The sequence below is a fragment of the Hippoglossus stenolepis genome, chromosome 20 (genome assembly GCF_022539355.2).
Source record: "Hippoglossus stenolepis isolate QCI-W04-F060 chromosome 20, HSTE1.2, whole genome shotgun sequence".
Classification (NCBI taxonomy): domain Eukaryota; kingdom Metazoa; phylum Chordata; class Actinopteri; order Pleuronectiformes; family Pleuronectidae; genus Hippoglossus; species Hippoglossus stenolepis.
In genome coordinates, this window is record NC_061502.1 from 10601582 (window position 1) to 10627245 (window position 25664).

At 41.9% G+C, this 25664-nt stretch overlaps 1 protein-coding gene across 3 annotated transcripts; it reads left to right on the forward strand.

The window, feature by feature from the left end:
- The first annotated feature begins 91 nt into the window (after positions 1 to 91).
- Positions 92 to 23928, forward strand: LOC118099430 (cAMP-specific 3',5'-cyclic phosphodiesterase 7B). Of its 3 annotated transcripts, none has more exons than XM_035144049.2 (14): positions 92 to 175; positions 255 to 385; positions 4111 to 4174; positions 15103 to 15192; positions 16479 to 16642; positions 16752 to 16815; positions 16931 to 17026; positions 17191 to 17291; positions 17722 to 17853; positions 18022 to 18113; positions 18838 to 18982; positions 19190 to 19286; positions 19851 to 19931; positions 20074 to 23928. In XM_035144049.2, exons 2-14 carry the CDS (start codon positions 365 to 367, stop codon positions 20277 to 20279), a joined length of 1353 nt encoding a protein of 450 aa, XP_034999940.1. In that variant the 5' UTR covers positions 92 to 175; positions 255 to 364; the 3' UTR covers positions 20280 to 23928. The 3 variants fall into 3 exon arrangements, with proteins under 3 accessions (XP_034999940.1, XP_034999941.1, XP_047194034.1); XM_035144050.2 differs by having other exon boundaries at positions 4114 to 4174; XM_047338078.1 differs by lacking the exons at positions 92 to 175; positions 255 to 385 and adding an exon at positions 5548 to 10246.
- The last annotated feature ends 1736 nt before the right edge of the window (positions 23929 to 25664 follow it).

The following is a 25664-nucleotide window of genomic DNA, read 5'->3' on the forward strand; positions in this document are numbered from 1 at the left end:
AGTTTAACACGTTCCAACTTAAAAGCACATTTAATTATAAAAGTAATTTGTATCCAGCGCTGATTGGTCCAGCCCGTTGCAGGTCCCGCCCCTGTGATGCTACAACCACCCTCTCCTCTCGCTGCGGCTCACACGGCAGCACGCGCACACACACACGCGCGCACACACAGGGCAGGTAAGGTTACACACAACCGGAGCAGGAAACACTTCTATTTCTTTTTTATTAATATTAATACTCATATTCAAATAAACAGGTGTCAGACACGGTCACCTTTACATCCCGCTGCACGAGCTCCGGTCCTGCGTCACCGTGACGTGACAGCACGCCGCACGCGCCTCGTTCCGCCGCAGCCACGATGGTTAAATGTCCTGTTTGACGGCCGAGGTATGTAAACACACGCACACACACACACACACACACACACACACACACGCACACATGCACACACACACACACACACACACACACACACACACACACACACACGTTACTTCTACCTTAGTGAAGTAACCATCCAAACTAAATGCCTAACCCTAATTTTAACCCTAAAAAAACACCTCTCAAACAGCCCATTGAAAAAGTGAGGACCAGTAAAAATGTCCTCACTTTCCAAAAATGTCCAAACTCTGTAGGGTTTGTGCTTAAGATGGTCCTCACAAAGATATAAGTACAGTAACACACGCACACACACACCCACACACACACACACACACACACACACACACACACACACACAGTCTCCATTACTTCAGAGCACATCCCATTGAATGACAGGGATTTACTTGAGACCTTAACCGACTTCCCTAACCTAACCCTCAAACCTAAACCTCCACCTGACCTTAACTTTAAGACAAAACATAACCCAATCTAAGCTTAACCTTAACTTAACCTTAAGACATGTCTGCATCACCTCAGAATTGAATGATTTATGTAATGGGGACTTGCCTTTTGTCCCCATAAGGAAGACAAGTCCACATAATGTGACTGAATACAGATTTAGGTCCCCACAACATGAGTAATCCTGACTTCACACACACATTTCATTACACTCCAACAATAATCCTGGATTGTCTTTAGTGTCCATAGTAGAGTTTATTGTGTATATCAGAGAATATAGAAATATAGTCGTCCTCCCATGAGGGTTAAATGTTTTGATTCTGGGTCGTGATTCATTGTGACCTTGGGGTCTAGTGGCAATGATCTAGTTTTTGTGTGTACTTGTTCATACACTGTATTCCACAAGCAGCTGTGTTAGGCACAGTATAGGCCTTGCTATTGTGTGCATTATTGCAACGTGTCATGTCAGGGTATTGTCGGATTTAGAGCAGTAGACCTACAGGCTGGACACTGTAGACCTCATAAACTAAGGACAGGCGTGTGTGTGCGTGCATGGGTGTGTGTGTGGTGTGTTTTGGTGTGTGTGTGTGTGTGTATGTTGAGGTAGGTATGGACTGTATATGAGTGTATGTGTGTTAGAAATGTCTGAATGTTTAATAAGATACTTTTCTATTGTAGAAACAAGTTTAACAGTACAGTTGCAGTCCTACATAGAGACTGATGAGCATATTGGAGCATGGCAGTCCAAGTCCTGAGTTTAGAAGTAGTAGTCTGTAAGAAAAAGGGTTTATTCCTCAACTTGGAAACAGTTTGACAAAAACAATCAACCAACTAACTTTTTCCAGAGCTTTCTAAGACGTCTCATGGACTTCAGCGGATAGAGTTTGTTTGGTTGTCATGGAGATCATGCAATTGTCATCACTTATATATTGATATATAATATGCAGTTTTTACTATTCATTTCAATCTACATTTATATATTTTAAATGAGGACTTATTATATAATTGTATATAACCGTGTATCCCTTACTTTTTATGTTCCATAGTTGGTTCTGTCTGAAATGGGAGTTTTTAAAAGTGCCCATATATGGAACCAGCTGATAAAATGTTTAATTGAAAAACGACGTAAATGACTGAAGGATCATGAAAATAGCTGCTGATTAATTTTCTGAAGATTAACTTAAAGATTCTCTGACAAATTCTTTCTCCTCTGAATAGAAACGTTAAAGACTCTATTTGTGAATCCTGGCTGATCAGGACTTCTGCAGCCTCACCCCGACCCCCTGCCCAGTAACATGACCGGTGACGGACAGATATTTTCCATCGACAGCTTCTTTTGAGTCAGCAGCAGTAATGCCTCGCCCATCTCCGTCTGATGACTTAAAACTGATAGAGCTGCCACTGTGCCCTGATCTGAGCTCAGTTCTGAAGCTAATTACGATCCACAGCGGCACGGTGCAGTTCAGGCAGACTCAGCTCGCTACATTTTCCAATTGGGGTCATCTATTTATAATGGCTAGTAATGGCTATAATAGTTATGATGGCTCACTGTCTGTGTGCAGAGAGGACAAGGGTAGGGGTTGACTGAGTGCACCAGGCAGTGTTGGTTTAAGGAAACATGAGACACACACGTACACATTTGACAGAAAGCAGGTACCTTAGCTGACCTGATGTTATCTGGTTTTACAAAGTATTCATCGTTTCCTCTCTGGAGGAACATAGTCCTTAACATGCACCTTGAGTAGGAGGATTTCCATCTGAACTGGCTCACTGCTGTTTACTGGCGGGCAGGAAACGGGCGGATGGAGACAAACCAGAGGCCAGGATGACTGATCGCTCATCCAGCCCACATGGATCTCGCATGTTTACAGGACGCCCTCGTCGTTTTGTCTTTCCATGATCTGCAGCTCCAAGCTCGCATCGTTATTCACCTCATCTGTTTACTTCTGGCTAACTGCTGTCAAAACTGTTTAGATTGAGCAGGTCTATTCACCCTCTCCTGGAGGTTCAGCAGAGATGGGGACACTATATTATTTCTATTCTATATTTTTATATTTACAGATTTTTTAATTTTTTTAACTGTCCTCTTAGCAACACAGAAAATGTCCCCATAGTTGGACTAATAAAGGATTATCTGATCTTATCTTAAAGACAGATACATAATAATAATAATAAGAAGAAGAAGAAGAAGAAGAAGAAGAAGAAGAAGAAGAAGAAGAAGAAGAAGAAGAAGAAGAAGAAGAAGAAGAAGAAGAAGAAGAAGCAGCTTTATTCGGACACTAATTTGTTTAAATGTGCACACAGCCTTTTCGTCAAAGCTACGCCTCCAGAACATATGAGCGATGTATGTCTCTCCAGCTAGTAAAGACTGGTCATTGAGAGCATTGGCTGTGTCAGTTAGTGACGGACAGGTACACCGGCCAATCATTTCATTCGGTCAAAATGAAATAATTGGTCGTGTTTATTATCGTCCTGCGATGGTCACAGACAGAGTTTATTTAACATTATCTACTGATGGTATGTGAACAGGGTATCAACTAATAAGATAAAACGTGTTCAAGAAATAACTTGCCAACCCTACCTTTTAAGTTTTATTCAATCAGGTTATTATGTTTTGAACAATTCTGGGAATATGTCTCTTTTATGGACAAAAACACCAAACACATGATTTCAACGTGACACAAACACCTTCGATAGAAAATGACAACAAAAAAGGCCACTGACCATGAGGACCAGCCGTGTGTAATAACGTGTAAATTGTCGCTAGTTTATGCCAGTTTTGCTGCCTGACCCACTTTTTCAGTGTTGTTGTCAGCCAACGCACAAACATGTCGCTGAATGCACTTACTCGCTCATTCACTAGGACGATGAACAGCATTTAAACAGATTCCTGTCATACTGTTCCAAATCCATGATTCAGTTTGGGATATTAGTATTAATTACACCCAGTGAGTATGTGACACAATAAATTACACTCACCCAGTCTCAGTATTCATGTCACTTTGAGCTTTATACCCACAATCATTAATCTGAATGAATATCTCATATTTTAAACGTTTAGTTAAAGTCTGAGGGTTTGTGGGAAAACAGTGCAGGCTGGCACATCGGTGCAAAAGAGTTCACGAAGAGGGTCACTATGACTTTTGGCACAGTTTGTATTTATTAGCCAGGTTCATTAATGCTCTTTCATAGCTGTGTGTGTCTGTGGGTGTATTTTCGGGCGTCGTAATATTAATCTCTTTCTCTCCCTCTCTCCCTCTTTCTCTCTGCAGCAGAGGTGTGAAGCTGTCACTTTTAAAAGGTCGGAGCAGAATGCCATTCAAGTTCGCATGCTGGGTAAGAAGAACACTAACTGACCTGAATACCTCGGTGCAGAGGGTTGTTCATATATGTAGTCAGCTGGTGGAGAAGGTTTCCAAATATTCGGTAACTCAGCTTCAAGCTTTCTCTGACCTTTGACCAGGAATACGCTTCTGTGTCAAACACAGAAGTGTATTCCGGCCATCTCTCTACACACTGTCCAGTTGAACGACTTTAGATTTACAACTCTGTAAAAGTGCAACTGGTTGAGAAGCCTGGAAGAGTTGCTTTTGTTCCCAGTCATGTTTTTGGAAGCAGTGTTTGGACTAGAGTCAGAACGTAGCGGTTTATCGTAGCTACAGTTGCAGACCTTCATGGTTCAGACCTTGAAATGTAGCCAAAGCCAGGGACGCTGGAAGTCAGTCAGAGCTGGAGGTGAGAAAGTCGTTATCGATGTCACATTTGTGCATCAGGAAAATACACTGTTAGGGCTGGAGCCTGCTCTAAAAAACGATATATAAGAATACTCCCTCCCCGCACATGTCACCTGAGGATGAACACTTGTCGTTGCTCTGCTTGTCTGATCTGCTGCCTTGCTCTGGTGGAAAGCTAACAGGTGATTGAACGGTACAAAGATGACAAGCAGCCTTATGAGGGTTACTTTGCTGTCTAAGGTGCAGAACCCAAAGTACTTCCACGAGCAGCTTCTCAGTTGCTTTGGTGTCGTGATTGTCTGCTCAGGTCGGCTTTGCTTGCTAGCTTCCTCCATTTTCGTGGCAAAACAGTATAATTTCTGACTAACTTTACTAACAGCTGAAGAGGGCATGTAATAGGTCGAGCTGACAGTGATCGCCCTCTGCTGCATCATGAGGCAAAGACAGTCTAATGTGCTTCTACAATCTATATTTTGAAATCAAACAGGTCATTACAGTTTAATTATGAATGTTCAAATTTCAATATAAGAAGTGACAGCCCTACTGAATATTTATAAATAAATCAATCATTAAAACTACTGCTATGTTACTCTCAAAATGTAATTCTAGAAAAAATATGTTTACTTTTATTGATAATAACTATATTTGAACTTACCTAAACAAGGTAAAATAGGTATTCAATTAAATTTTAAGCACCAAATCACAACATAATTATGTCAAGACCTTAAAATGTATAGAGAAACCCAACAGTTCCCACAATATGATTTGTTAAGTCCTTGGCCGAACCTGTTTTTTTTTCTCATTTTAATGTCAAACTTGGTTTGAAATGTGAAGCGTATAAATCATCAGTGTGGAAAAAGGAAATTAAGAATAATTCTACAGACGTGTTCACATCCTGCACAAACACAAACGAGCAGAAATCTGGACACTAACACAAACAACACAAACACTGTCCACTTTTTTTTCTTTACACAGACCATTTCATTCAGTGGCTGACCCACTTCTCCACTGCAACCTGCCAGAGAACGTGACCAGTGGCATCGATAATGAGAATCAGAAGTAAGAGTGTTGCTCGCTCTCACAGACATAGACGCACACGCGCGCACACAAAGCAGACAAAATTCAATTTGGGGACACTACTTGTGTCACAAGTTGGTGGAAAAGCTGATTAAAAAGTGTTCAAGGCTAGAATCAGTCTAATGTTTACTATGGTTAACAATAGTTAATCCTACATTTGATTGAGCTCTGAATATTAAGGTCTCTTCCTTTTTAGTTTTTCCTTGTTCTCATTGAGCGTCTAAGGTTGGTTGGGTGACGTTTTCATTTAATGTGGGTACTACAACCCTCAGTCCAAAAAAAGAACCTCGCAAATCATCACATGTACTATTGTGATGATTAAATTCATAAAGTAGTAAAACAAATGTGTAAAAACAATGGAAACAAATGTGGAGCCAGAAGTCTACTGGCTGACCTCCAAGTGCACTTGTCAAGATGCCCACTAACCTCATGGACTCTCGAATTTCTCTCTCTCTCTCTCTCTCTCTCTCTCTCTCTCTCTCTCTCTCTCTCTCGCTCTCGCTCTCTGGCTCTCTGTCTCTCTCTCTCTCTCTCATTCTGGGACATAATCAATGTTTCCACGGGTCTCATGCTTTCTTTTCACACATTCACACAGTTATAAATCTTTGTTTTCTGCTCTTAGTCTCTTTGCAGCTTCATTCACATGTTCTCATTAAATAAAGTCACAATATTCGTTCCTGGGAGAACTCAATCACCCCCATTCCCCACTGACTTGATCAGTTATTATTAGGCGCCAACAACAAAGATGACCATCTTTCCCCATTATACGGTCATACTTATTGATAGTGCTGATAAAGGATTTTTTTAAAACATTGTTGGTCTGATTAGAATCAGGATTTAGTAACTGATTAAGTAACAGTCAATAGAGATAAAAATCATACAATTTTGGGGCAGATGGGGCTCTCGCATGCTGCCAGGCTAGTGTGGGCAGCCACTGATGGAGGCTTGAGTCGTCCTGCAGTGGCCCCAGGTTTGGTTCCAACCTGGCTATTTCCTATTCCCATTCTTGTGAACACAGTGAGGGAATTTCTACAAATTTGGTACAAACATTCAAACTTGGTCTAATTGAATCACTGATTGGATTTGGGTGGTTTAGGTTTAGGTCACAAAATATGATTTTGGCCTGTTGAATGTGATATCTCATGTGAATTTCTTCATATTTTAATCAGTTGTCAGTTGGAGTCAAAGATTAATTGATTAGATTTTGATGGTCAAAGGTCACAGTGACCTCATATGAGTCAGAAAAAGACTGAAATGCACTGATTGGCAGAGGCAAACAACCGTAAGGCGGTAAATCTAGTATTTAATTATTCCAGAAAATTTTGACTCCTTAATAATTGTATCAGAACTGGCTCTCAAAAATCCATATTGGTCAGGGTCTAATAAGAAAGAAAAGGGGTTTGTTCCCCTACTGAGTGCAAAGCGCATTAATCACCAATAGAAATGTTTTTTAATGTCCTGTATATAATGTACATGAACATATATCTGTGTATGTTGGTGAACGTAGCCCAGGTTAGTTTTCAATCATCTTAAGACTCTTAAAACTGTCTCTGGTCAACAAGTCTGAAAACACCAGGTTCTTGCTGTTGATTTATCAAGAGTCCTTTCTGTCTCATGTCACTACACCCGACAGGAAAATATCATATTTTACACTAAATACCAGCTGCTGATCACAGCCACAACAAAGCAGCTATACACTGAGTACATATCCACGGTGCATTTTCGCACGGCTGTACATTTCCTCACTGTCTGCCTCCCACAGCTTCCCACAGCTTCTATCTTTTATCTAAACGCTCTTTGTCTCGTGATTTCTCACTGTCGTCTTCTTGTGTCTGATATGTGACATTCAAGGCTGTGTGTGAGTGTGAGTGTGAGTGTGAGTGTGTGCGTGTGCGTGTGCGTGTGCGTGTGCGTGTGTGTGCGTGTGTGTGTGTGCGTGCGTGCGTGCGTGTGTGTGTGTACATGAAAACTGCATTATGTGTGTGTGCGGTTACTTTTGTCAGCATGTGACTTTTCCTCTGGGGAAACATTTCTGTGGAAAAATAATGTGATGGTTACATCCTCTTTGATTACACATAGATCTGCTTCTCCTCGCTGAATTGTAGTACAATAATTAATGTCTGGTTTTCAGCAGCCACAGGAAAGCCTTTGAGTCACTGGCATTTTAAAGCTGAAAGAAAAAGTGGTTTCATTCCCAAAAGAATGTTGAGTCCTGTGCAGTCGCTGTGTGTCTCCTGATGGAGGTCATTTTCTTATCCAGATAACCTTCCCGATACTGATCCCATTAACTGGACTTTGCGTATTTGCCGATATCGAGTACCGATCCGATATAACTTGTATAATGTATTTTAACAGCCGCATACTAACCCTGTGTGGAAGTGATTTCTACCATTGTTGTATGGCTTTGCTCAAGTCAAACCCTTTGAAAAACAAATGCATAATGAATTTCATAGAATGAATGTCACAGAACTAATGTCCAGCATACGGCACATGTCACTGTTGTGGGACTTTCCAGTGTGAAAAGTTGCAGAACTGCTGTGAAAACAGTACTTGCCAGCGGCAGTTCAATGCAATTACTGTTTTGGCGTGGCAAAGCAGAAGGGCTCTTTCTGAATGGATGCAACAGCGGCACTTTTCCATGTTATGCGCCGCGCAAGCAGCTCGACGAGCCACGATGTGCACCGTGAAGAACACTCATGCGACCAGTAGAGATGAAGCTGCCAGCCAGACACAAAATTATCAATGGAGCAAAAGCACATATTGTGTGGGTCTGAATCCCCCGAGAAATATTTAATTATTTTGCGCACTCCGCCCATTTTGTGCTGAACCGTCAAACATAGCGCACATCGTGTTCCACGTGAAAGAGCCTGAAGAAGTGATATCTGAGAAAAGAAAAATTCCAGCTCTTATCTGGGTGAAACGTATATATTTTAAAGACGTGGCATCAGATTGGTACATAGATTTGTGTACTCGTCGATACCTGACCTGGTGTTTTCAGCAACATAAAATGATTTCAACAATCTTGGTGTTTTCTTTGATATTTCTTCTTCAAATCCCTTTGTTGTGCTTGTATCCTCTGAAATACCCATTGTGTTTAAGCCCAAGGCTGCTTAGTTAGTCACCTGAACAAATACATCAAAACAATCTGCTTCTATTCCAGTGAGGCCTTAATGAAGACTGATTCAAACTGAGCACCTCGTTTTACCTTCAAGCACAACAACTTCATTATTGTGTTCTTTCAGATTGGGCTTGTTTTTATCATAGGTCAAATAAACGATGCACGTGAATAATACATTTAGTCAATTAACACAATTAGCATTTATGGTTCAAAAGACAAATTAAGTCATATGAAGACCTCACCTTGGACTCTGTTGCGTTCTGATTGACATCTTTCTCTATTTTGAATAGACTGAATGTCGGATACTCTTTTTATTTTCACAGAAATTCATGGTGTGTGTGTGTGTGTGTGTGTGTGTGTGTGTGTGTGTGTGTGTGTGTGTGTGTGTGTGTGTGTGTGTGTGTGTGTGTGTGTGTGTGTGTGTGTGTGTGTGTGTGTGTGTGTGTGTGTGTGTGTGTGTGTGTGTGTGTGTGTGTGTGTGTGTGTGTGTGTGTGTTCACCTCACACAGCCCTGTTCCCGCTGATCTGACCGTGAGACAGAGGATGCGTCTGTGAACCCAAAGCCCCATAAACACTTGCTCAAATGCTCTCAGTCTGTTGTTGGTTGGGGTAGCAAGCGACACAGTGAAAGAGAGAAAGAGAGAGAGAGTGTGTGTTGGTGAGCTCAGAGCGGGGATGGGGGGAGGAGGGGCTCTCAGACTCCACAACAACGCCAGCGAGAGTGAGACTGTTGAGGGGAGAGAGAATGCGGCAGAAGGAGCGAGCAGACTGTCAGTGGCCAACTCTGGGAGACAGGGATACAGACGGATTCACTCCTCTTCTTTTCTGGCTTCTCCCCTCTTTGTGTGTTTTGTTTCATTGCTTCTATCACTCTGAACACCTTTGCTCTCAATCTTTCTCTGCCTCTCTTCCTCCAGCCGCTGATTCCCTCTCTCCCTGCAGTCTTTATTCCTCTGTCCTACATCCAGACTTGCTCTTCTCTGCTCTCCCTCCTCTTTCTAACCTATGACTACCTGACAGTGAGCTTCCACTTCTGTCATCTCTCTTCCTCTTCCTGTTTATCTTTCCCTCCATTCTCCTTTTTCTCTCTTTTATTTTAATTTTCTTTGCACTTGTCCGTGATCCATCTGACTTTGTGTGCTGTGAGGATGCCAGTGTTAGAGGGGCTCTGGGGCCCAGATCTCAGGATGCGAGACTCTGGTCTTGGCGTTGGGGTCGATGTCGGGGTCTGTCCGGACGAAGATTCCGGCTCGCCAGTGTGGGGTCCCCTCAGGACTCCTCCGGTCACCTGTGGGGGCCTGTCGCTGGCCCTGGAACTTCCCGCTCTCATACGGCAGCTCAGGGCGGCCTGGAGGGCACGCAGGGGAGGCCCGCGGGGGTCAGAGAGAAGCGAGGCCAGCTCTTGGGTGGAGGCAGATAAGGAGGTGGAGACCGAGGAGTTGAAGCAGGATGTAGAAGACAGGAGCGCAATTCTGGAAGGTAACTGACACATAATTCATGTTGAGTACACAAACATGTAGAGTAAACCTTATGGGAGTAACATAATTTAATGTGTCGTGTTTGTTGTTTATTTCACTTTGACTTAACAGCTTTGTTTGCTGCATGAAAACCCATTTATGTCAGAAAGCAGAGAGAGTGTGTGTTTGTGTGTGTGTGTGTATGCGTGCGCAGTTTTACACTGTGTTTTTGGGAACATTTTGTGCCGAATTTGTTGTTCAGTTGTCTCTTGAAAGATTAGGAAAAGTGAGTCTGACCTTGCTTTGTTGTGTTCTTGCTCCTGTGCATTTGTTTTTGCCTTTGAATATGTGACTTTTTTCAGGACAAATTTGTGTGTTTGTGACAGATTATCTTTGACCAGCGCACCTCTGGTCATACGTGCAGGTGTTTTTTTAAAGCAATGGGGATCGAGGCGACGCAGCCCTGAGGAGATCAGACAGCTGGGTCAGGGTAGATGGTGAGATGAGGGATTTGGGCCGTAAAGCCAGAGTGTGTCCGTTAAAATAAAGCTTTGTAACCATCTGCTGAGCCGCAGCTGCACTCTTGACACTGACGTGACGCCGTCAGTCGACCCCCTGTCCGTCTGTGGACTAGGGATGCTTTGACGAAAAATACTGTCTCATACATTCATATCATTATCATTGTTAATATCAGAATGACATAAGGACTGACTGTCAACCGGTTTTTGATCATCTCATTTAGTGATTTGAGTATTTGAGTTTCATAAACACGTAACCAGCTGATCCCCCCCCCCCCCAAAAAAAAAACCAGAAACAAGGTACAAGGAAATTCTTTGATGTGCCTTTGAAGAGATGATTCTTGCTGTCGGGAATTACCTTCGTGCATGTACTGACTCATCAGGTGGAAAATGGACATCGTATGCTGATGTCACTGCCCGTGACCTTCCCCTTGAGTCATGATGATCTCATTCCTTTGACGACTCTTCACAGAAGGTGAAAGTCTGTCTGCTCGATATTTGATTTCACCCTTAAGATCAGAGAGATCCTTTGTCTGTGGTGATAGTGACTCATTCTGACATGTTACAAAGACTGAAAAGATCTAAATTATTATCATATATTTGTTATACAAAAGGGGGGTTTATCGATCATAACAAAGCAATGGAGTAGGGAGCTCTTTAGGGCCGGCAATTAATTTGATTAAATAATTTATTTAAACTATTTTTGAAGCTAACAAGCCAAACAATTCACAAGTTGCAGCTCTAGTTCCTATGGTATTATACAGATGTTTGGATTTGGGGCTGCTGATTGGACAAAAAAGCACATTTGAGTATGTCAACATGGGTTTAAAGAATTTCTTACTATTTTCTGGTAATTTTATCAACCAAACTAGAAGGGTACTCAGTAGCGTGTAGAGCTAATACCTTCCCCAAGGCCGAACAGTATTTTATTTTATTTTACTTTATTATATATTTCACCTTAACAGATCCAAAACATGGTCTTTTAGAAAGTCTGTGAACAAAGTATTGAAGACCAGACCCACATACGTGGAGGCCGATGTTTTTACACATCTGACCGTCCATCACTAGGATAAACAAAGGATTTTAATGCAAACACACGGAGAGTGAGTTAACTGTGTCTGGAGGTTCTTGGCAGCTGGATGCACTGTATGTTTTCATATATCCAGACAAAGCAGCAGCTGCAGGCAGCAGAAAACATCATCTGCCACTGTGAGTTTAAAACATGTTTGTATTCGAGTGTTGGCGCTACATATGGCAGCGGCGTGTCCGACCGTCTCTTTCTGAGAAGGAAAACAGCCGCAAAGCCCAATTTGTGCCGTAAACACCCAAAGATTCAGTGAAGCTGCGTGTGTGTGTGTGTGTGTGTGTGTGTGTGTGTGTGTGTGTGTGTGTGTGTGTGTGTGTGTGTGTGTGTGTGTGTGTGTGTGGTGGTGGGGGGGCTGTGTGCCAAGTGTGCGATCGTGTTTTCGCATTTGGAATCAGGGATTATGGCTCATTTGCAAGTGTCTGTGTGGGTGTGTGTCTGTGTGTGAGTGCAAGTACACGGAGAGGTGTGTGTGCATCCCCGTGTCTTTAAACACCCTTTAACTGATTCATGTCTTTATCCTAAATGACCCAGTTCTGCTCAGCGTGGAGACAATGACCTATTTACCGCACCGAGAGTTAAGAGAAGGGGAAGGGAAAGAGGAGGAGAAGAGAGGGAGAGGAGGGGAAGACGAAAAGATGGATCAGATGGGGAGAGGGATTGTTGTTGTTGAACAGGAAGGAACAAAGGATGAAGGGGGATCGTAATGGAGAGAGAGAGAGAGAGCGGAGGATGTGGAGACGGGATCCAGTTGGGGAGGAATGAGGGATGGAGTGACACATAAAAGAGAAATATGGAGAGATAGCTGGAGTGAGGGAAGTGAGCCAGAGGGTGGAGAGGGAGATAGAGAGAAGAGGGCGATGTGTGTGTTACTGCAGTGTTTTTTTTCCAGATGATGTATTTCCTCCTCTCCTTCCTCGCCAGCTCACGGGATTAAAAAAAAAAAAAAAGCAACAAGGCTTTTTCTCCTTTTCTTTGCTTGAACTAGGCCGGCAGGGGTCTTCTGCTGCCTCGCTCCCTCAGCCTGAGTCACTCGCCCCAAACAGTTTATATTTGTTTGTCAGACTATGAAATGCATAAATAGGGAATGATGCCACTTCTCCACCATATGTTTTATGTATAGCCTCCTTGCCCCCACACAGCACACGGACACATGCATTTACCAGAACCACGGCACCTGCCTGTAAAACCCACACTTGTACAGCAAGGTCTGGCAAGCCCTGGTGGAGTTACCGCCGTGACTCCAACCCCATTAACAGGTAGTTCAGCCGGGCTGTGATGTGATGTGGCAACCTCTGGGACATAATATGCTCCAGTTCCTCACATCTGATCTGTAAATTATTTAGTATTCCCATAGTTTTTAGTTTATTCAAGCGTAACATTTTATGCTGTTTGCTGTGACTTGGGGGGCCTACACTGTAAAAACAAAAGTAACTTCAAGTTACTAGTTACATTTTTCTAAATTAAGTTTAAAATACAGTAAAAACATTTTATTAAATATATAAAACGAAAATTGTAATCTGTGCATTAATATATTGGGAAATTATAGATTTACAGGGTTATTCAACTGCTCAAAGGTCTTGATTGTTAAATTTCATTGAATTCCATGTAAATATACGGAAATTCACACATCTTACTCCTGTATATATGTGTTTGTATATGTATCTGTATTTAAGAAAAAGCTGTAGAATAATATTTTTTGACTGTAATTTGACTGTAAGCACAAACGTCTCTCACAAAGTTCGTATTTTTAGTCCAGATTTGTTATAAAAATATATACCACCTCACGTTGTGTCAATCACGTTTAAGCGCTTATTTCGAAACTTTCCCCCGTGACATTAACGATTTTGGAACAGGTTAGGTTTGCTATGTTTTTTCGCAGGTGTCAAAGGCGTTCCAGTGAGTTGTTTGAGCATGTGTGTGTCTCTCCTTACCTTAGACACACCGCTAGCTGCTGTTCAGGATCAATTGGATCACAGAAAAATGTTTTATTTTTATTGTGTTGTCCCAGTGTTGCCAGTAGCCCCATATCTTTTAGTAGCCCCAATTCTCCTTGTTCCTGACGGCTTCTCAGGATTGGATGGACCCAATGTTTTCTTTCTCTTTTTTCAAGAAGTGAAAGGTCCACAAAGTTATCCTCACTGCTCGACTCCACTTTATCTTCCACAGTGAATTTGCAGAACAAATAGAATAATAAAACACATCTGACTCAGTGTGCAAGGTTTCTGTGCGTGAAGTTGCCGGATTAAAAAAAAACGAAAAATAGGGATTTGGTGTACTTTTTTTTACAGTGTACTTTTTGTTTTGTCTCGTCGCTGGCTGGCCTCACGGTGTGTGGTGTGTGCATTTTAAACAGAGGCTCAAGGATCTGTTGTTTCTGTTGTGCTCCCCCTTTCCGTCTGATTGTTGTTCACACAGCGAGGATTAAAACCCACAAGGTCACCTCAGGGACTCGAGACGTTTCCCGTGGAAAGAATTCGTACACTAGACAAAAATACTTAATATCCTTTTAGGAGAAAATGCGTTGTCAGCATGTCAGGACTACAGTACATTGGCATCACGAGCGTGTACGAGTGGCACACATTTCCTATTATATTCGTAGAAAACATTCGTCAGCGGTTTAAATTGTGGATTTCATGTTTTACAACCAAACTCTTTAAACAGAAAAAGCCTTGTTTTGTAGCAGAAAACTACTTTTAGAGGGCATACAGATAATCTTTGTTTGAAATGAAGCGAATCAAACGATCACGCTGCTGTGTGACACCACAGCAAAAACAGGAATAATCACTGCAGGAACAGAACATACGCAGGACATCGCAGCAGCGATTCGATAAATAATAAAATGTCCAGACACGCAGCACAACAGCTGCAGCGTGGCATGAAATCTATTCTCCCTGGGCAAACTCGCACCAGATGCATGATCTTCGGGGGATTCCGAGAAGTCAAAGATCCTCTTGTTTCGCAGCAGCTGATTTAGAAGACGACCCTCAATCTAGTTTTATGAGTGTGATGATGCTGAAAATCAGGGAACACTTTGCTCTGTTGTCCTCGGGTCACCCCGCAGGCCGCTCGACTTATCCCGCAACCATCACCCCCTTCCTTTGCACTCTTTTGCCTCCTTTTCTTCCGCTCTGGTCAGTCCCTTCACTCACCTCCTCTAAACTCACTCCCCCTTGAATGTTTGATTTATGGATCACGGTGGCATCTCTGCCAAAAATGACATAAAAAAAAATATTGATATTTCTTGCCCCATCTTTGTCTCCTTCCTCTCTTTAGCTGATGGCAGACTGAGCACTGGTCATGCTGGTGTGTTGCTGGCTGAGAGACGAGGCTCCTACCCTCTGATCGACCTCCGCTTCCTGAAAAGTAAGCCCCCCCCCCACACCCAAATAAAAAAAACTCAGCGAACATTAGTTGACCATATCAGTGCTGGTCAGTCCACTCACACAAAACGTGGTTAAAGTAAACTGTTTAATTTTCCTGTATTTCCAAATTTTCTCAAATTTTAAAGTGTTTATAGAAATGTATGTTTTTATCTGCTTATTCAGGGACAAACAAAGCAAAATTATTTATCGTGACAGCCAATAACACAATATGTGCTTGTGTAAATGTGATACCTGCATGTAAGTACAGATCAGGTCAAACAACTCCTTTTGCTGCACTGTGTGAAACACCTTGTAACATGGATTTTAAAAAGTGCTGCAGAAATAAAGATTTTTCATCTTCTTCTCATTATCATTTATCTCCTTATTTTTCTTGTCAATGAACTTATAATTTATCTTTTTCATCTTCTTCTTCTCTTTATTTATCCTCTTATGCTTCTTATTTATTTCCTCAATCCCCTTATTATTTTTCTTCTTATTTATCTTCTTCTCATTATCAATCATCTTATTATTATTCTTTTTTGTAATTTATCTTATTCTGTTTCTTATTTATTTTCTTCTTTATCTTCCCCTTATTTTTCTTCGCCTTCTTGTTATTATTTCTAATAAATGAATACTCATTTCATTTTTGTTCCCTCTCCATTCGTCTCTTAGTCAGACAGGACTGTGATGCATTTGTGGAAAATGTGACATCAAACACTCAGATTGTAAATGTGGAGGATTTTCAGAGAACAGGGCAAACGCGTAGTTAATGAGGTCACACAAACAGATGGATATGAGTCGCACCAGCTCTGCTGCTTGTTCACATAAACACAAGTTTAAAGAGACTTGAAAAGATATTCAGTATTTTCATTGTCAAAATAAAAGCATCAAGCTTAAATGATAAGATACAGTCTTTATTTCTACAACAGATATACTTACGATATTTATTTATCACACATTTATCCAGCTGTTGTCATTCAGCATTTGATTATATTAAAGCTGAACCCTTTGTGTTAATTATTACTGAGGGTTGACTGTGATGAGTTTGTATCTGAATACAGCTCATAAACCGAATCAGTGTAATTGTGCATTAAATGTAGGTTACGCTCAGTGAGTGTTTCATAAGTGGGTCACACAGTTGTGTACTTACCTGATGGAGAGCGAACACGACAGAGCCGCACACACTTTAAGAAAAAATATAACTGCACCACTCACTCACGTGTGTCCAACATTTATCAGGTGCTGTGTGAGGTCTGCTCAAAGCAAACTGCGTCTGTGTGATTCCAGCCAGTCTCCAGCGAGAGGAGGTGGAGTCCGGCACCAGGAAGAAGGTCACACGTCAGCTGAGCTTCCAGAGATACTGCCACGCCTCCCGGCTGCTCAGGGGGCTGGTGCCCCCCACCCCCGGGTCCCTACACCTGCTGGACGACGACTACCTGGGACAGGCTGCGGTAAGACGGACGCACGCTCACGTGGTGCAGGGATCCAGGAATCCCCAGCTCATACGCACCACATGAGAATCACACCTCAGCTCTAACAACTGTCTTTGTTTTGTTACAGCACATGTTATCAAAGGTTGGCACATGGACCTTTGACATTTTCCTCTTCGATCGTCTAACGAATGGTAAAATGACCATGCTACTGACTTTATGTCATTTTCTATACCATGTTGTTAGTCCTGTGTTTTAATATCTGAGTATTTGCGTGTGTGTGTGTGTGTGTGTGTGTGTGTGTTGTAGGAAACAGCCTGGTGACTCTGATGTGCCATCTCTTCAATGTCTACGGTCTCGTTCATCACTTCCAGCTGGACATGGTCAAGCTGCACAGGTTTCTGGGTAAGCTGCGAGAAACATGGCCATGATGGAGCTAAAATATCTCGTAGACGGATTTCACCATCTCGCGATTTTGACTTGATGTTCACCTTCACTTTTGGAGGAGCTGTCCTGTCATCCATCTTTATAAACCGTCTTTGGTTTGACCTCATCTCCTGTTTTGTCAGGTATGGTGCAGGAAGACTACCACTCCCAGAATCCCTATCACAACGCCGTTCATGCAGCTGACGTCACTCAAGCCATGTACTGCTACCTGAAGGAGCCCAGGGTAATGAACACTACTGTATTCACACACGCACACACACACCCTGTGTCACCCTGTCACTGATTCCCCAGGCCCGAGCTTCTTCTTCCGACATATTCTATTAGCTTCTCTCCCTGAGGGTAATTCCTGCTCACTTTAACCCAGCAACATGCATCCGTAGTCTGGATGTAAGGAGCAAAATGTAAGGAGACACTTGTTGAGGCTAAGGAATCCAGAACATAGTTTTTAGGTTGAAGGTCTTATTTTCATCTTTATTCTGAGAGTGTTAGATTGAAAATCCCGTGTGTTGAACAGCAGCCAAAACAATGAAAACATAAAAACATAATCTCAATACTCTACACTGTTCTCTTACATTAAGACTATGCTCTCCAGAATCTTAGATTAGCAGATTATCATGTTTCTTTTGAAATGAGGGCACGTGTCTGTGTTGCAGCTGGCAGAGCAGCTGAGCCTCCTGGACGTGTTCCTGGGTCTGATGGCAGCAGCCGCCCACGATGTCGACCATCCCGGAGTCAACCAGCCCTTCCTCATCAAGACCAGACACCACCTGGCATCTCTCTATCAGGTACACACCACAGGGGGGTGCTGTGCATCAGTGTGTTTAATTCAGCATCAGCCAATCAAATCACGTTCAAGTAATATATAATCAAGTGCGGTTGCTAGCCAATCAAATTCTCAATGTTTCAACTGAGTCTGTTTGAAAACCCTTTTTTTATTGACTCGTCCTGAACAGAACACGTCTGTGCTGGAGAGTCACCACTGGAGGTCGACGGTGGGCATGCTGCGAGAGTCAGGACTGCTGTCTCACCTGCCTGCTGACATGTCGTAAGAACACACACACACACACACACACACACACACACACACACACACACACACACACACACACACACACACACACACACACACACACACACACACACACACACACACACACACACACACACACACACACACACTGTGCAGCATAATAAGCTTAATAAGCACAATATAAATAAATCTTTTACAACATTTTATATCTCACTCCTTGACATTTTTTACCGCTTGTTGTGCACTGCTTTTTAATCCATGCAAACTATAAACTGGACATAAAACTGGACATAGACTGGGGGTCCACAAAAGTGAATCCAATGTAGAAGTGCTTGAAACCTTAATTCTCTTGAATGACCAGCAGAGGGCGACTCCACTAGTTGCATTAAGAAGTCAGTTTCTATTTAAATCTTATGACAAGATGACTATTATGACACATATTTTGTGATCCTGTACTGCAAATACTCAAAAAAATATTTGCCAACATGTAAAATTATGCATCCAGAAATGTATTACCTCTGTAGGAATGTCAGAGGTCAGGGTCAGTTACAGACACTGACACAGGAGCTCTTCATTTACCATATCCCTGCAGAAAGCAGTAGAAAGTGTAGAGTTAACACCAGGACATGATAAATCACCAATATACTTCACTTACCTGTATATTTTCAAAAATGTAGCTGTTGTACAATTAGAGTTGAACTTTAGCACAGGCCTCAGCGTCACCCCTTCTGCTCTGCAGGCTGGACATGGAGCAGCAGCTGGGCTCTCTCATTCTGGCGACAGACATCAGCCGGCAGAATGAGTTCCTGTCGACCTTCAGAGAACATCTGGACAACCAGGACCTGGACCTTCAGCTGGCTTCACACAGGCATTTTATGCTGCAGGTATACTGCACACCCACCTCAGAATACACCCATGTTCACCGCAGGAAAAGTGAATCAGATATTCAGCCGTCATTTATTTAATTTTTTACAGTTTGGAAAATATGCTACTACTAAATATTCTACAGAGTTTATCCAACCAATTACAACACAATTTCTAATTACGATGAATAATTATACAAGAGTACATGTGAATCTCTCTGCCCTCAGATTGCCCTGAAGTGTGCAGACATCTGTAACCCGTGTCGGGTTTGGGAGCTTAGCAGACAGTGGAGTGAGAGAGTGTGTGAGGAGTTCTACAGACAGGGTGAGTAAAGCGTCTTCTTCCAATTCAAGATTTAAAAAAATCATTTGAGAACTATTAATTGTGATACCTTTTTAAGACACTTGAAGCTACAAATGAGAAACTGAATACTTTTGTTTTGTAAAGTATAAAGCCATTGTGTGATACTTAGCATTTCTATCCAAACCGTCAATCACCTTGCCTGGCATCACCAGACCAATTCATACATCTGTGTATATGGATCTGGAACCTCTGAGTTCTTTTTCAATTTTGAATGGTTGTTATGAATTGTCACAGAACGGTTCTACAACCAATCACAGCAACAAAATGTCTGAGGTAATGTAAACAGACAGGGTGCAGTTGTTCTTCTTTTGGAGAAATGATATGTCTAGTCCATTTAATACTATTATACAGAGGGAAATATTTGGCCCCTTAGCTTATAAGTGCGGACTATGTTCACCTGGTAGTGACTAACTTTGTGAATGGGCCCTTTGGTGCTGGTCAGGTTGAGGTCAATTGTACTTTCTTTGTCTTTTCTCTTTCACATTTTCCTGGTAAATCATAATTTCTTATTGTATTTATTAACAGGTGACCTGGAGAGAAAGTTTGACCTGGAAATCAGTCCTCTTTGTAACCAGCAGGTGGACTCTGTCCCAGCCATACAGACAGGTGAGAACATAAGACACACACACACACCAAGGTCATTATGTGAATGCATGTCCCTGATGTTAAGGAATCACAGAGAGGTGGCTGCAGGTGAGCTCAGGTTCAGCATATACGTCTCACCCTCCCTGCCTTTGCTGTGTCCTAGGTTTTATCTCATACATTGTGGAGCCTCTGTTTGAGGAGTGGCAGCGTTTCACTGAGCCCAGCCTGCTCAGCCGGACCATGATGGGTCACCTGCAGAAGAACAAAGCCCGCTGGAGCCGCCTGCGACACGCACAGACAACATTAGACACACAGACGCACCCTTCTGATGACGAGCCCGAAGGAGGAGGTGGAGAGAACATCCCTTAATCTTCTTCCTGTTTCTCGGGGTGTTTTCATCTTCCTTTGTCAGTGGAGCAGAGGAGTGTTTGGCAAACCTCCTTGTTTGTCCTCCAGCGTATTTCCTCCCACTCCTGGGTGTGCACAGTGGGAGCACAGGATGGGAGTCTGGCCTGGATTAGTGAGATATGGCTCCCTCTGCTGGTGCAGAGGATTATAGCACTGCAGGGAAATAAAGACGGGGACAAATCAATGATTGAGGAAAAAAGGACGGATTATTTTTGGTAAATAGATGCCAATTCGACAAAGTAACGTCACGCTCTGAAACCGTGTGAAATCAGCTTCACATTTACAGAGACGTGGTTATAGAAGTGAAAGGTAGCGACCGATGACAGAAGAGGGATCAGCAGAGACAAATTTGCACATTGCTGCCAGAACAATAAAGAAAAGCCAAAAGTATATACGATTCTAACAAGTCAGCTGGACTGCTCTATAACACGTGTTATGAAATATATGGATATATCGACTTTAATGTGCTTTTTAATCTTTTAGATGACACATATTCAACTCTTTTCACTTCTCTCCTTTTGTACAGCTCGCACTTCGGTTGGATGCTCCACGTTTCACTGAAGTGCGTTTTAACTCTGAGCACTGACTTGGTACGTCAAGGTATCGTAAGGTTGTTTTCTGTTTTATCCTCACTGACACAAAGTGGCTTCAGCTGAGCCGCTCAGACTCTGATTACCAATCGTCACCAGGATGTCGTCGGCCTCGGGCTGACTCACAGTTGTGGACAACACAGGCGAGAGCCTTTTTTTCTTTTGTTACAAACAGAGCAATCTGTACATACTGTGATGTACGACCACAGCTCTTCACATGCCAAAATATCCAGCCATGTATAAACCTTGTTACTGGGTATGGATATCGTGAAACAAAACTCTCTCTTACCTTTCTAACAACTCGACGGGTGCACTTATTTATCCAATAACCTCACTTTCACGAGCCTTAATTCTTGGTCTCTCTGTGAAAATAGTGTTTTTTTTAAATCCAGACAAAGCTTTTCTTACACGGTTAAGTTGTTTTTTCTTCAGCCATACCAGCAGAATGAAACACACGCCACTGTTTGTTTCTCGTCTGATCTCTCAGCCAGTGTTTGGGTCCGACTGGGTCGCACACTCAGTACCAAGGTGCCAACGTACTATTCTGATACACTCACCCACTGCTCTGTTACCTCTCTAAGGCTTTTCTATATCACTGTCTTTTTACACTGGCAGCAGGCACTGTATGCACTGTATCTTGGGCCAATTGGTAACTACTGATACTTTTAATTCTAACATCTAATTCATTATTAAGTATCGAGTCAATAATGCAGATAAGTGTGTATTGTCGTTCATTGTTCAAATATGTAAGATCGTTGCCTAAAATGGTACTTAAATGTATAATCTGAGTGGTGAAACTGGTCCACGTGGAGCTGATGCAACTTGAAACAAAGTATTTGTAAATATTAGTTGCTCCACTTGTAAGACGTACTGATATAAAACAGTAGTATTTTGCCTCTCGGCTTGAAATGTGTACACATAAGGTTTTTGACTTGGTCGAGGCTGAGTGCACGGTGCCAGCAGAGGCCCCCCCACATGTCTTCCCTCAGCTATGACAGAAGAATAACCCTGAGCTTTATGGTTCTAACAACCCAGTCCAACACACAGTCTATTCTACAGACCACTCAAATATACAGAAGTGGAGAAACCAACGATATAATAATGAATTTATGTGAGGGTTTTTTTTAAAAGAGAAAAAAATGTACACTAACTAATATTGACCTTTTCTGTGAGGTGTGGTGCAATAACGTTAAGTCACTGGCCACGTTGTAAGAAAAGAGGCCATGTTCATATCTATCTATAGCTCTGGTTGTTTGAGTTATACCTACATCCTGACTTTAGCACTTACTGAAACTCCCATCATACGTAAACACATGCTCGTCTGAAGTGCACACTGCTGTCACTGTTTCTGATGTCTCTGCTGTAATCAGGTCACAGACCATCTCTGAGAACATTTACTGTAAGATACACACTCACTTGTAGTTACCTACTGACCTATTCAGCTTTCAGTATCGAGAGCAAACCTGTGAACGGCGTGAAACGTTACTAAATGCTACCTAAAACTGCAGTATTTTTACTCTACGCAACTTTTACACGTCTCTGCTGTAGTGTAGACCTCTAGATAAGCATGGGCTGCCTTGTATTTGAATACCTCTCAGATTCTGCGATGATACAGGGTGTCTAAGCCATACTGGTTTTAATACCAAGAACAAATATGTACTGAAAGTCTTTATTAAGTGTTTTTATACCAGAGGGATTATTATTATTACTATATCAGATAAGTAGCATCTTATTAAAAAGAAGTCTGACTGTGATTGTCAAAAAGAGATTCAACTGGTATATATATATATATATATATATATATATAAAACAGTGCCATTATGAGATCAGACACAAATAACTCAGCAGAAATATCAACTTGTCTGTAAACTATGAACATTTTTACGCATGTGCACTGAGATTTTTTCCTTTTTTTATGACCTGAGTAAAGCGTCATCCATGTTCAGAAGTAACCACTGAGCTCAATCAACCAATCCTGAGGTGCTGCTCTACCCCAGATTTAACTGTGTTGTCCACTAATCAAAGTTTCACCACAGCTCCCAGTAGGAAGTGGAAAATATCTTGTTTGACCTAAATGGTTTAGATTCAATCTAAAGCCACTGTTACTAAGATAAGTTTAATTTAAATGTTTGTTTGTTTTTTCTGTATTTTGCTCAGTGGTTTAACTGTGATCGACCTGCTGCCAAAACACTGAGACTGATGTGAGACACTGAGCATGTCACTGTGAGACAAAGCAACACCTGTAGTAGTAGTGGCTCTCCTTCATATCAGGTGGTCTTCATGAGTCCGGTTGTCACGGAAACCTAAATGTTCATATGTCCATCTTCTCTGAATGGGTTTAAGATTCTGTTTGTCCATGTTGGCTTTAAGTTGCAGTTTGTGACTTTCCATGCACATGTTAACTACCTGATGGACTTAAAGCAACACTATGCAACTTTTACTGAGCAACAGCGCCCTCTGCAGCCACACGTGGTGACTAATTCTGTTGGGCTCCGACCGCACAGTCCCACTCACTGCACTGAAACAAAAACTTAAGGGTGGATATTACCCATGATCCCCGGCTTCCTGAACCAGAGGAGCCACCGTTCTAACAAATACACCAAACTTTGTTTAGAATTCTAGATGTTTTAAAAGTTTCCAGGCTGAATATCAAAGAAAAACTGGTTTGAGTAATTTTAACTGATCTACAGTTCGGCATTACTCTTAAACTTGCTGGTTAACGATTCTGGGGAATTTAACTGACGACTATCTGTCAGTTACAGATCATACCTGCTCACCAAAGTTACACAGTGCAAGAACAAGTGGTACTTATGAAGCTGCTATTTTAAAGTAAAAAAAAGTTAAGTAGTGTTGCTTTAAAGTCTTTGAAGGAAAAGTAATAATCAGCCTAATAATTATTATCGAACTTTTGAATGAAACCTTTCAAATTAAGCTCTGATGTCTTGACTGTATACGTCTGTTCTGATAACCAACCTCTGAGCACTGTGAACTATACAATAAATGTTTTTCAATTAACGTCACACACGTATGACTGTGTTTTGTCTTCCAGGAAAATGTTTTGAGAGCGATTGCCCACTAGATGGCGACACATTCATATGCACTCCCACTCTTCATGGTGTGTGTGTGTGTGTGTCTGCTGCTTTGTGAACAGTATGAATACAACACGCAGCCTGTGACTCAACATGGTCATTTATGTGATGTCATTGAGCCGGGGGCCATGGGCTCGCATGCAAACAAAGATGAATATAGAGTAAGAGGAATCGCAGGCTGACATCAGATCACACGGCGTAAAGTTGTGTTCAGTCGCAGTTTGCAGAACAAACAAGAGAATTTGAGAAGCTGAACGAGTCACAGTTGAATCATCAAACTTTACACTGAGGTGTTTTTCTTTTCTTTGAGGCAGCTGGAGGTAGTTTCTGATGAACACAAAAAAGTTTATAAAGCAGAATTTGATGTGAGAGGAAAGATAAAGGGAACGTCAAGAGGATTTATGGGGGATTGAGTATATTCAAAAGAGACGAATAAAGAAATGTGAAACGGCTGTAAATACAATAGATATCACTTACACTACTGATACAGGGACTGCAGACACACATTCCTCATTTGCATATCTCAGATTTGCATTGTAAATGAGGCTTGTAGATTGTGACAGGGTGCACTTGTGATTGGTCACCTATTAAATCAAGTTACTACGAACTCATTGACTTTTAAAAACTTTATCTTGACAGGGGCCTGTTTAAAAAGCCACAACTCAGTTTTTTCAACCACTTATATACACATACATATACACACATACAGACTCTCACACATACACACACACACACTTACTCTCACACACACACACACACACACACACACACACACACGAGTACAAATATATATACACACATTTGCATTTACACATATACACACTCACATATACACACTCATACATATTTATGCACAGATATGCATACAAACAAACTCATATATACACACTCATACACGTATACATACATTTGCATTTACACATATACACACTCACATGTACACACTCTTGCTTGCACACAAACACACACTCGCATGTACACACATATATAAATGCATACACACAAACTCATATAAACATATTCATACACATATACACACACTCACATATATAAGTATGCACACACATACACGCTCACACATGTATACACACACAGATAAACACATGAGTCACTCTAGACAAGATAGGAGTTAAGTTTTTAAGACCCTGCTCATCAGAGCATGACATCTGACATCCATTCATACAGATAACACTTTCTTTCTGCCTCTCTCTCTCTCACACACACACACACACACACCCAACTCATCCCATGCCGGTGACTACTCATCCAGCATGTGTCACTGTAAATATTGACACTGCAAACAAAGCCCCCTCTCCTTCCCCTGAAATGACAGTCAACCAATTCAACCACTCCCCCTGTGAAAACACTCGCTCCACCAGCCCTTTGTGCTGATAACCATCTCCCTCCAAATGCAAAACCTGGAAAAGGCCGCTCTTATTTTCATGTAGCATTTCTCATGGCTGTGCTGTGAGTGTGTGAGAGAACGCCAGGAATCACTTGCTGCATTACACAGAACTCACCTTCATTTACTTATTGATTTGTTTTACAGAATTGGAGCCGAAAAAGTCGAGTGAGCTCTGACACCGCCCCAGCCTCGCTGCTGAAAGATGAAGAGTGATGAGTGTTTGTTTGGAAAGTGAAAAATGAAACTCATGTTCTGTCTCACT

What these genes read in the sequence shown, in the direction of transcription:
- LOC118099430 (XM_047338078.1), top strand. Translation starts at nt 9,916, where the DNA reads ATGCCAGTGTTAGAGGGGCTCTGGGGCCCAGATCTCAGGATGCGAGAC. An exon ending in CTTCGATCGTCTAACGAATG is followed by an intron (nt 16,816 to 16,930) that starts GTAAAATGACCA and finishes TGTGTGTTGTAG; the next exon opens with GAAACAGCCTGGTGACTCTG. An exon ending in ACAGGCATTTTATGCTGCAG is followed by an intron (nt 18,983 to 19,189) that starts GTATACTGCACA and finishes CTCTGCCCTCAG; the next exon opens with ATTGCCCTGAAGTGTGCAGA.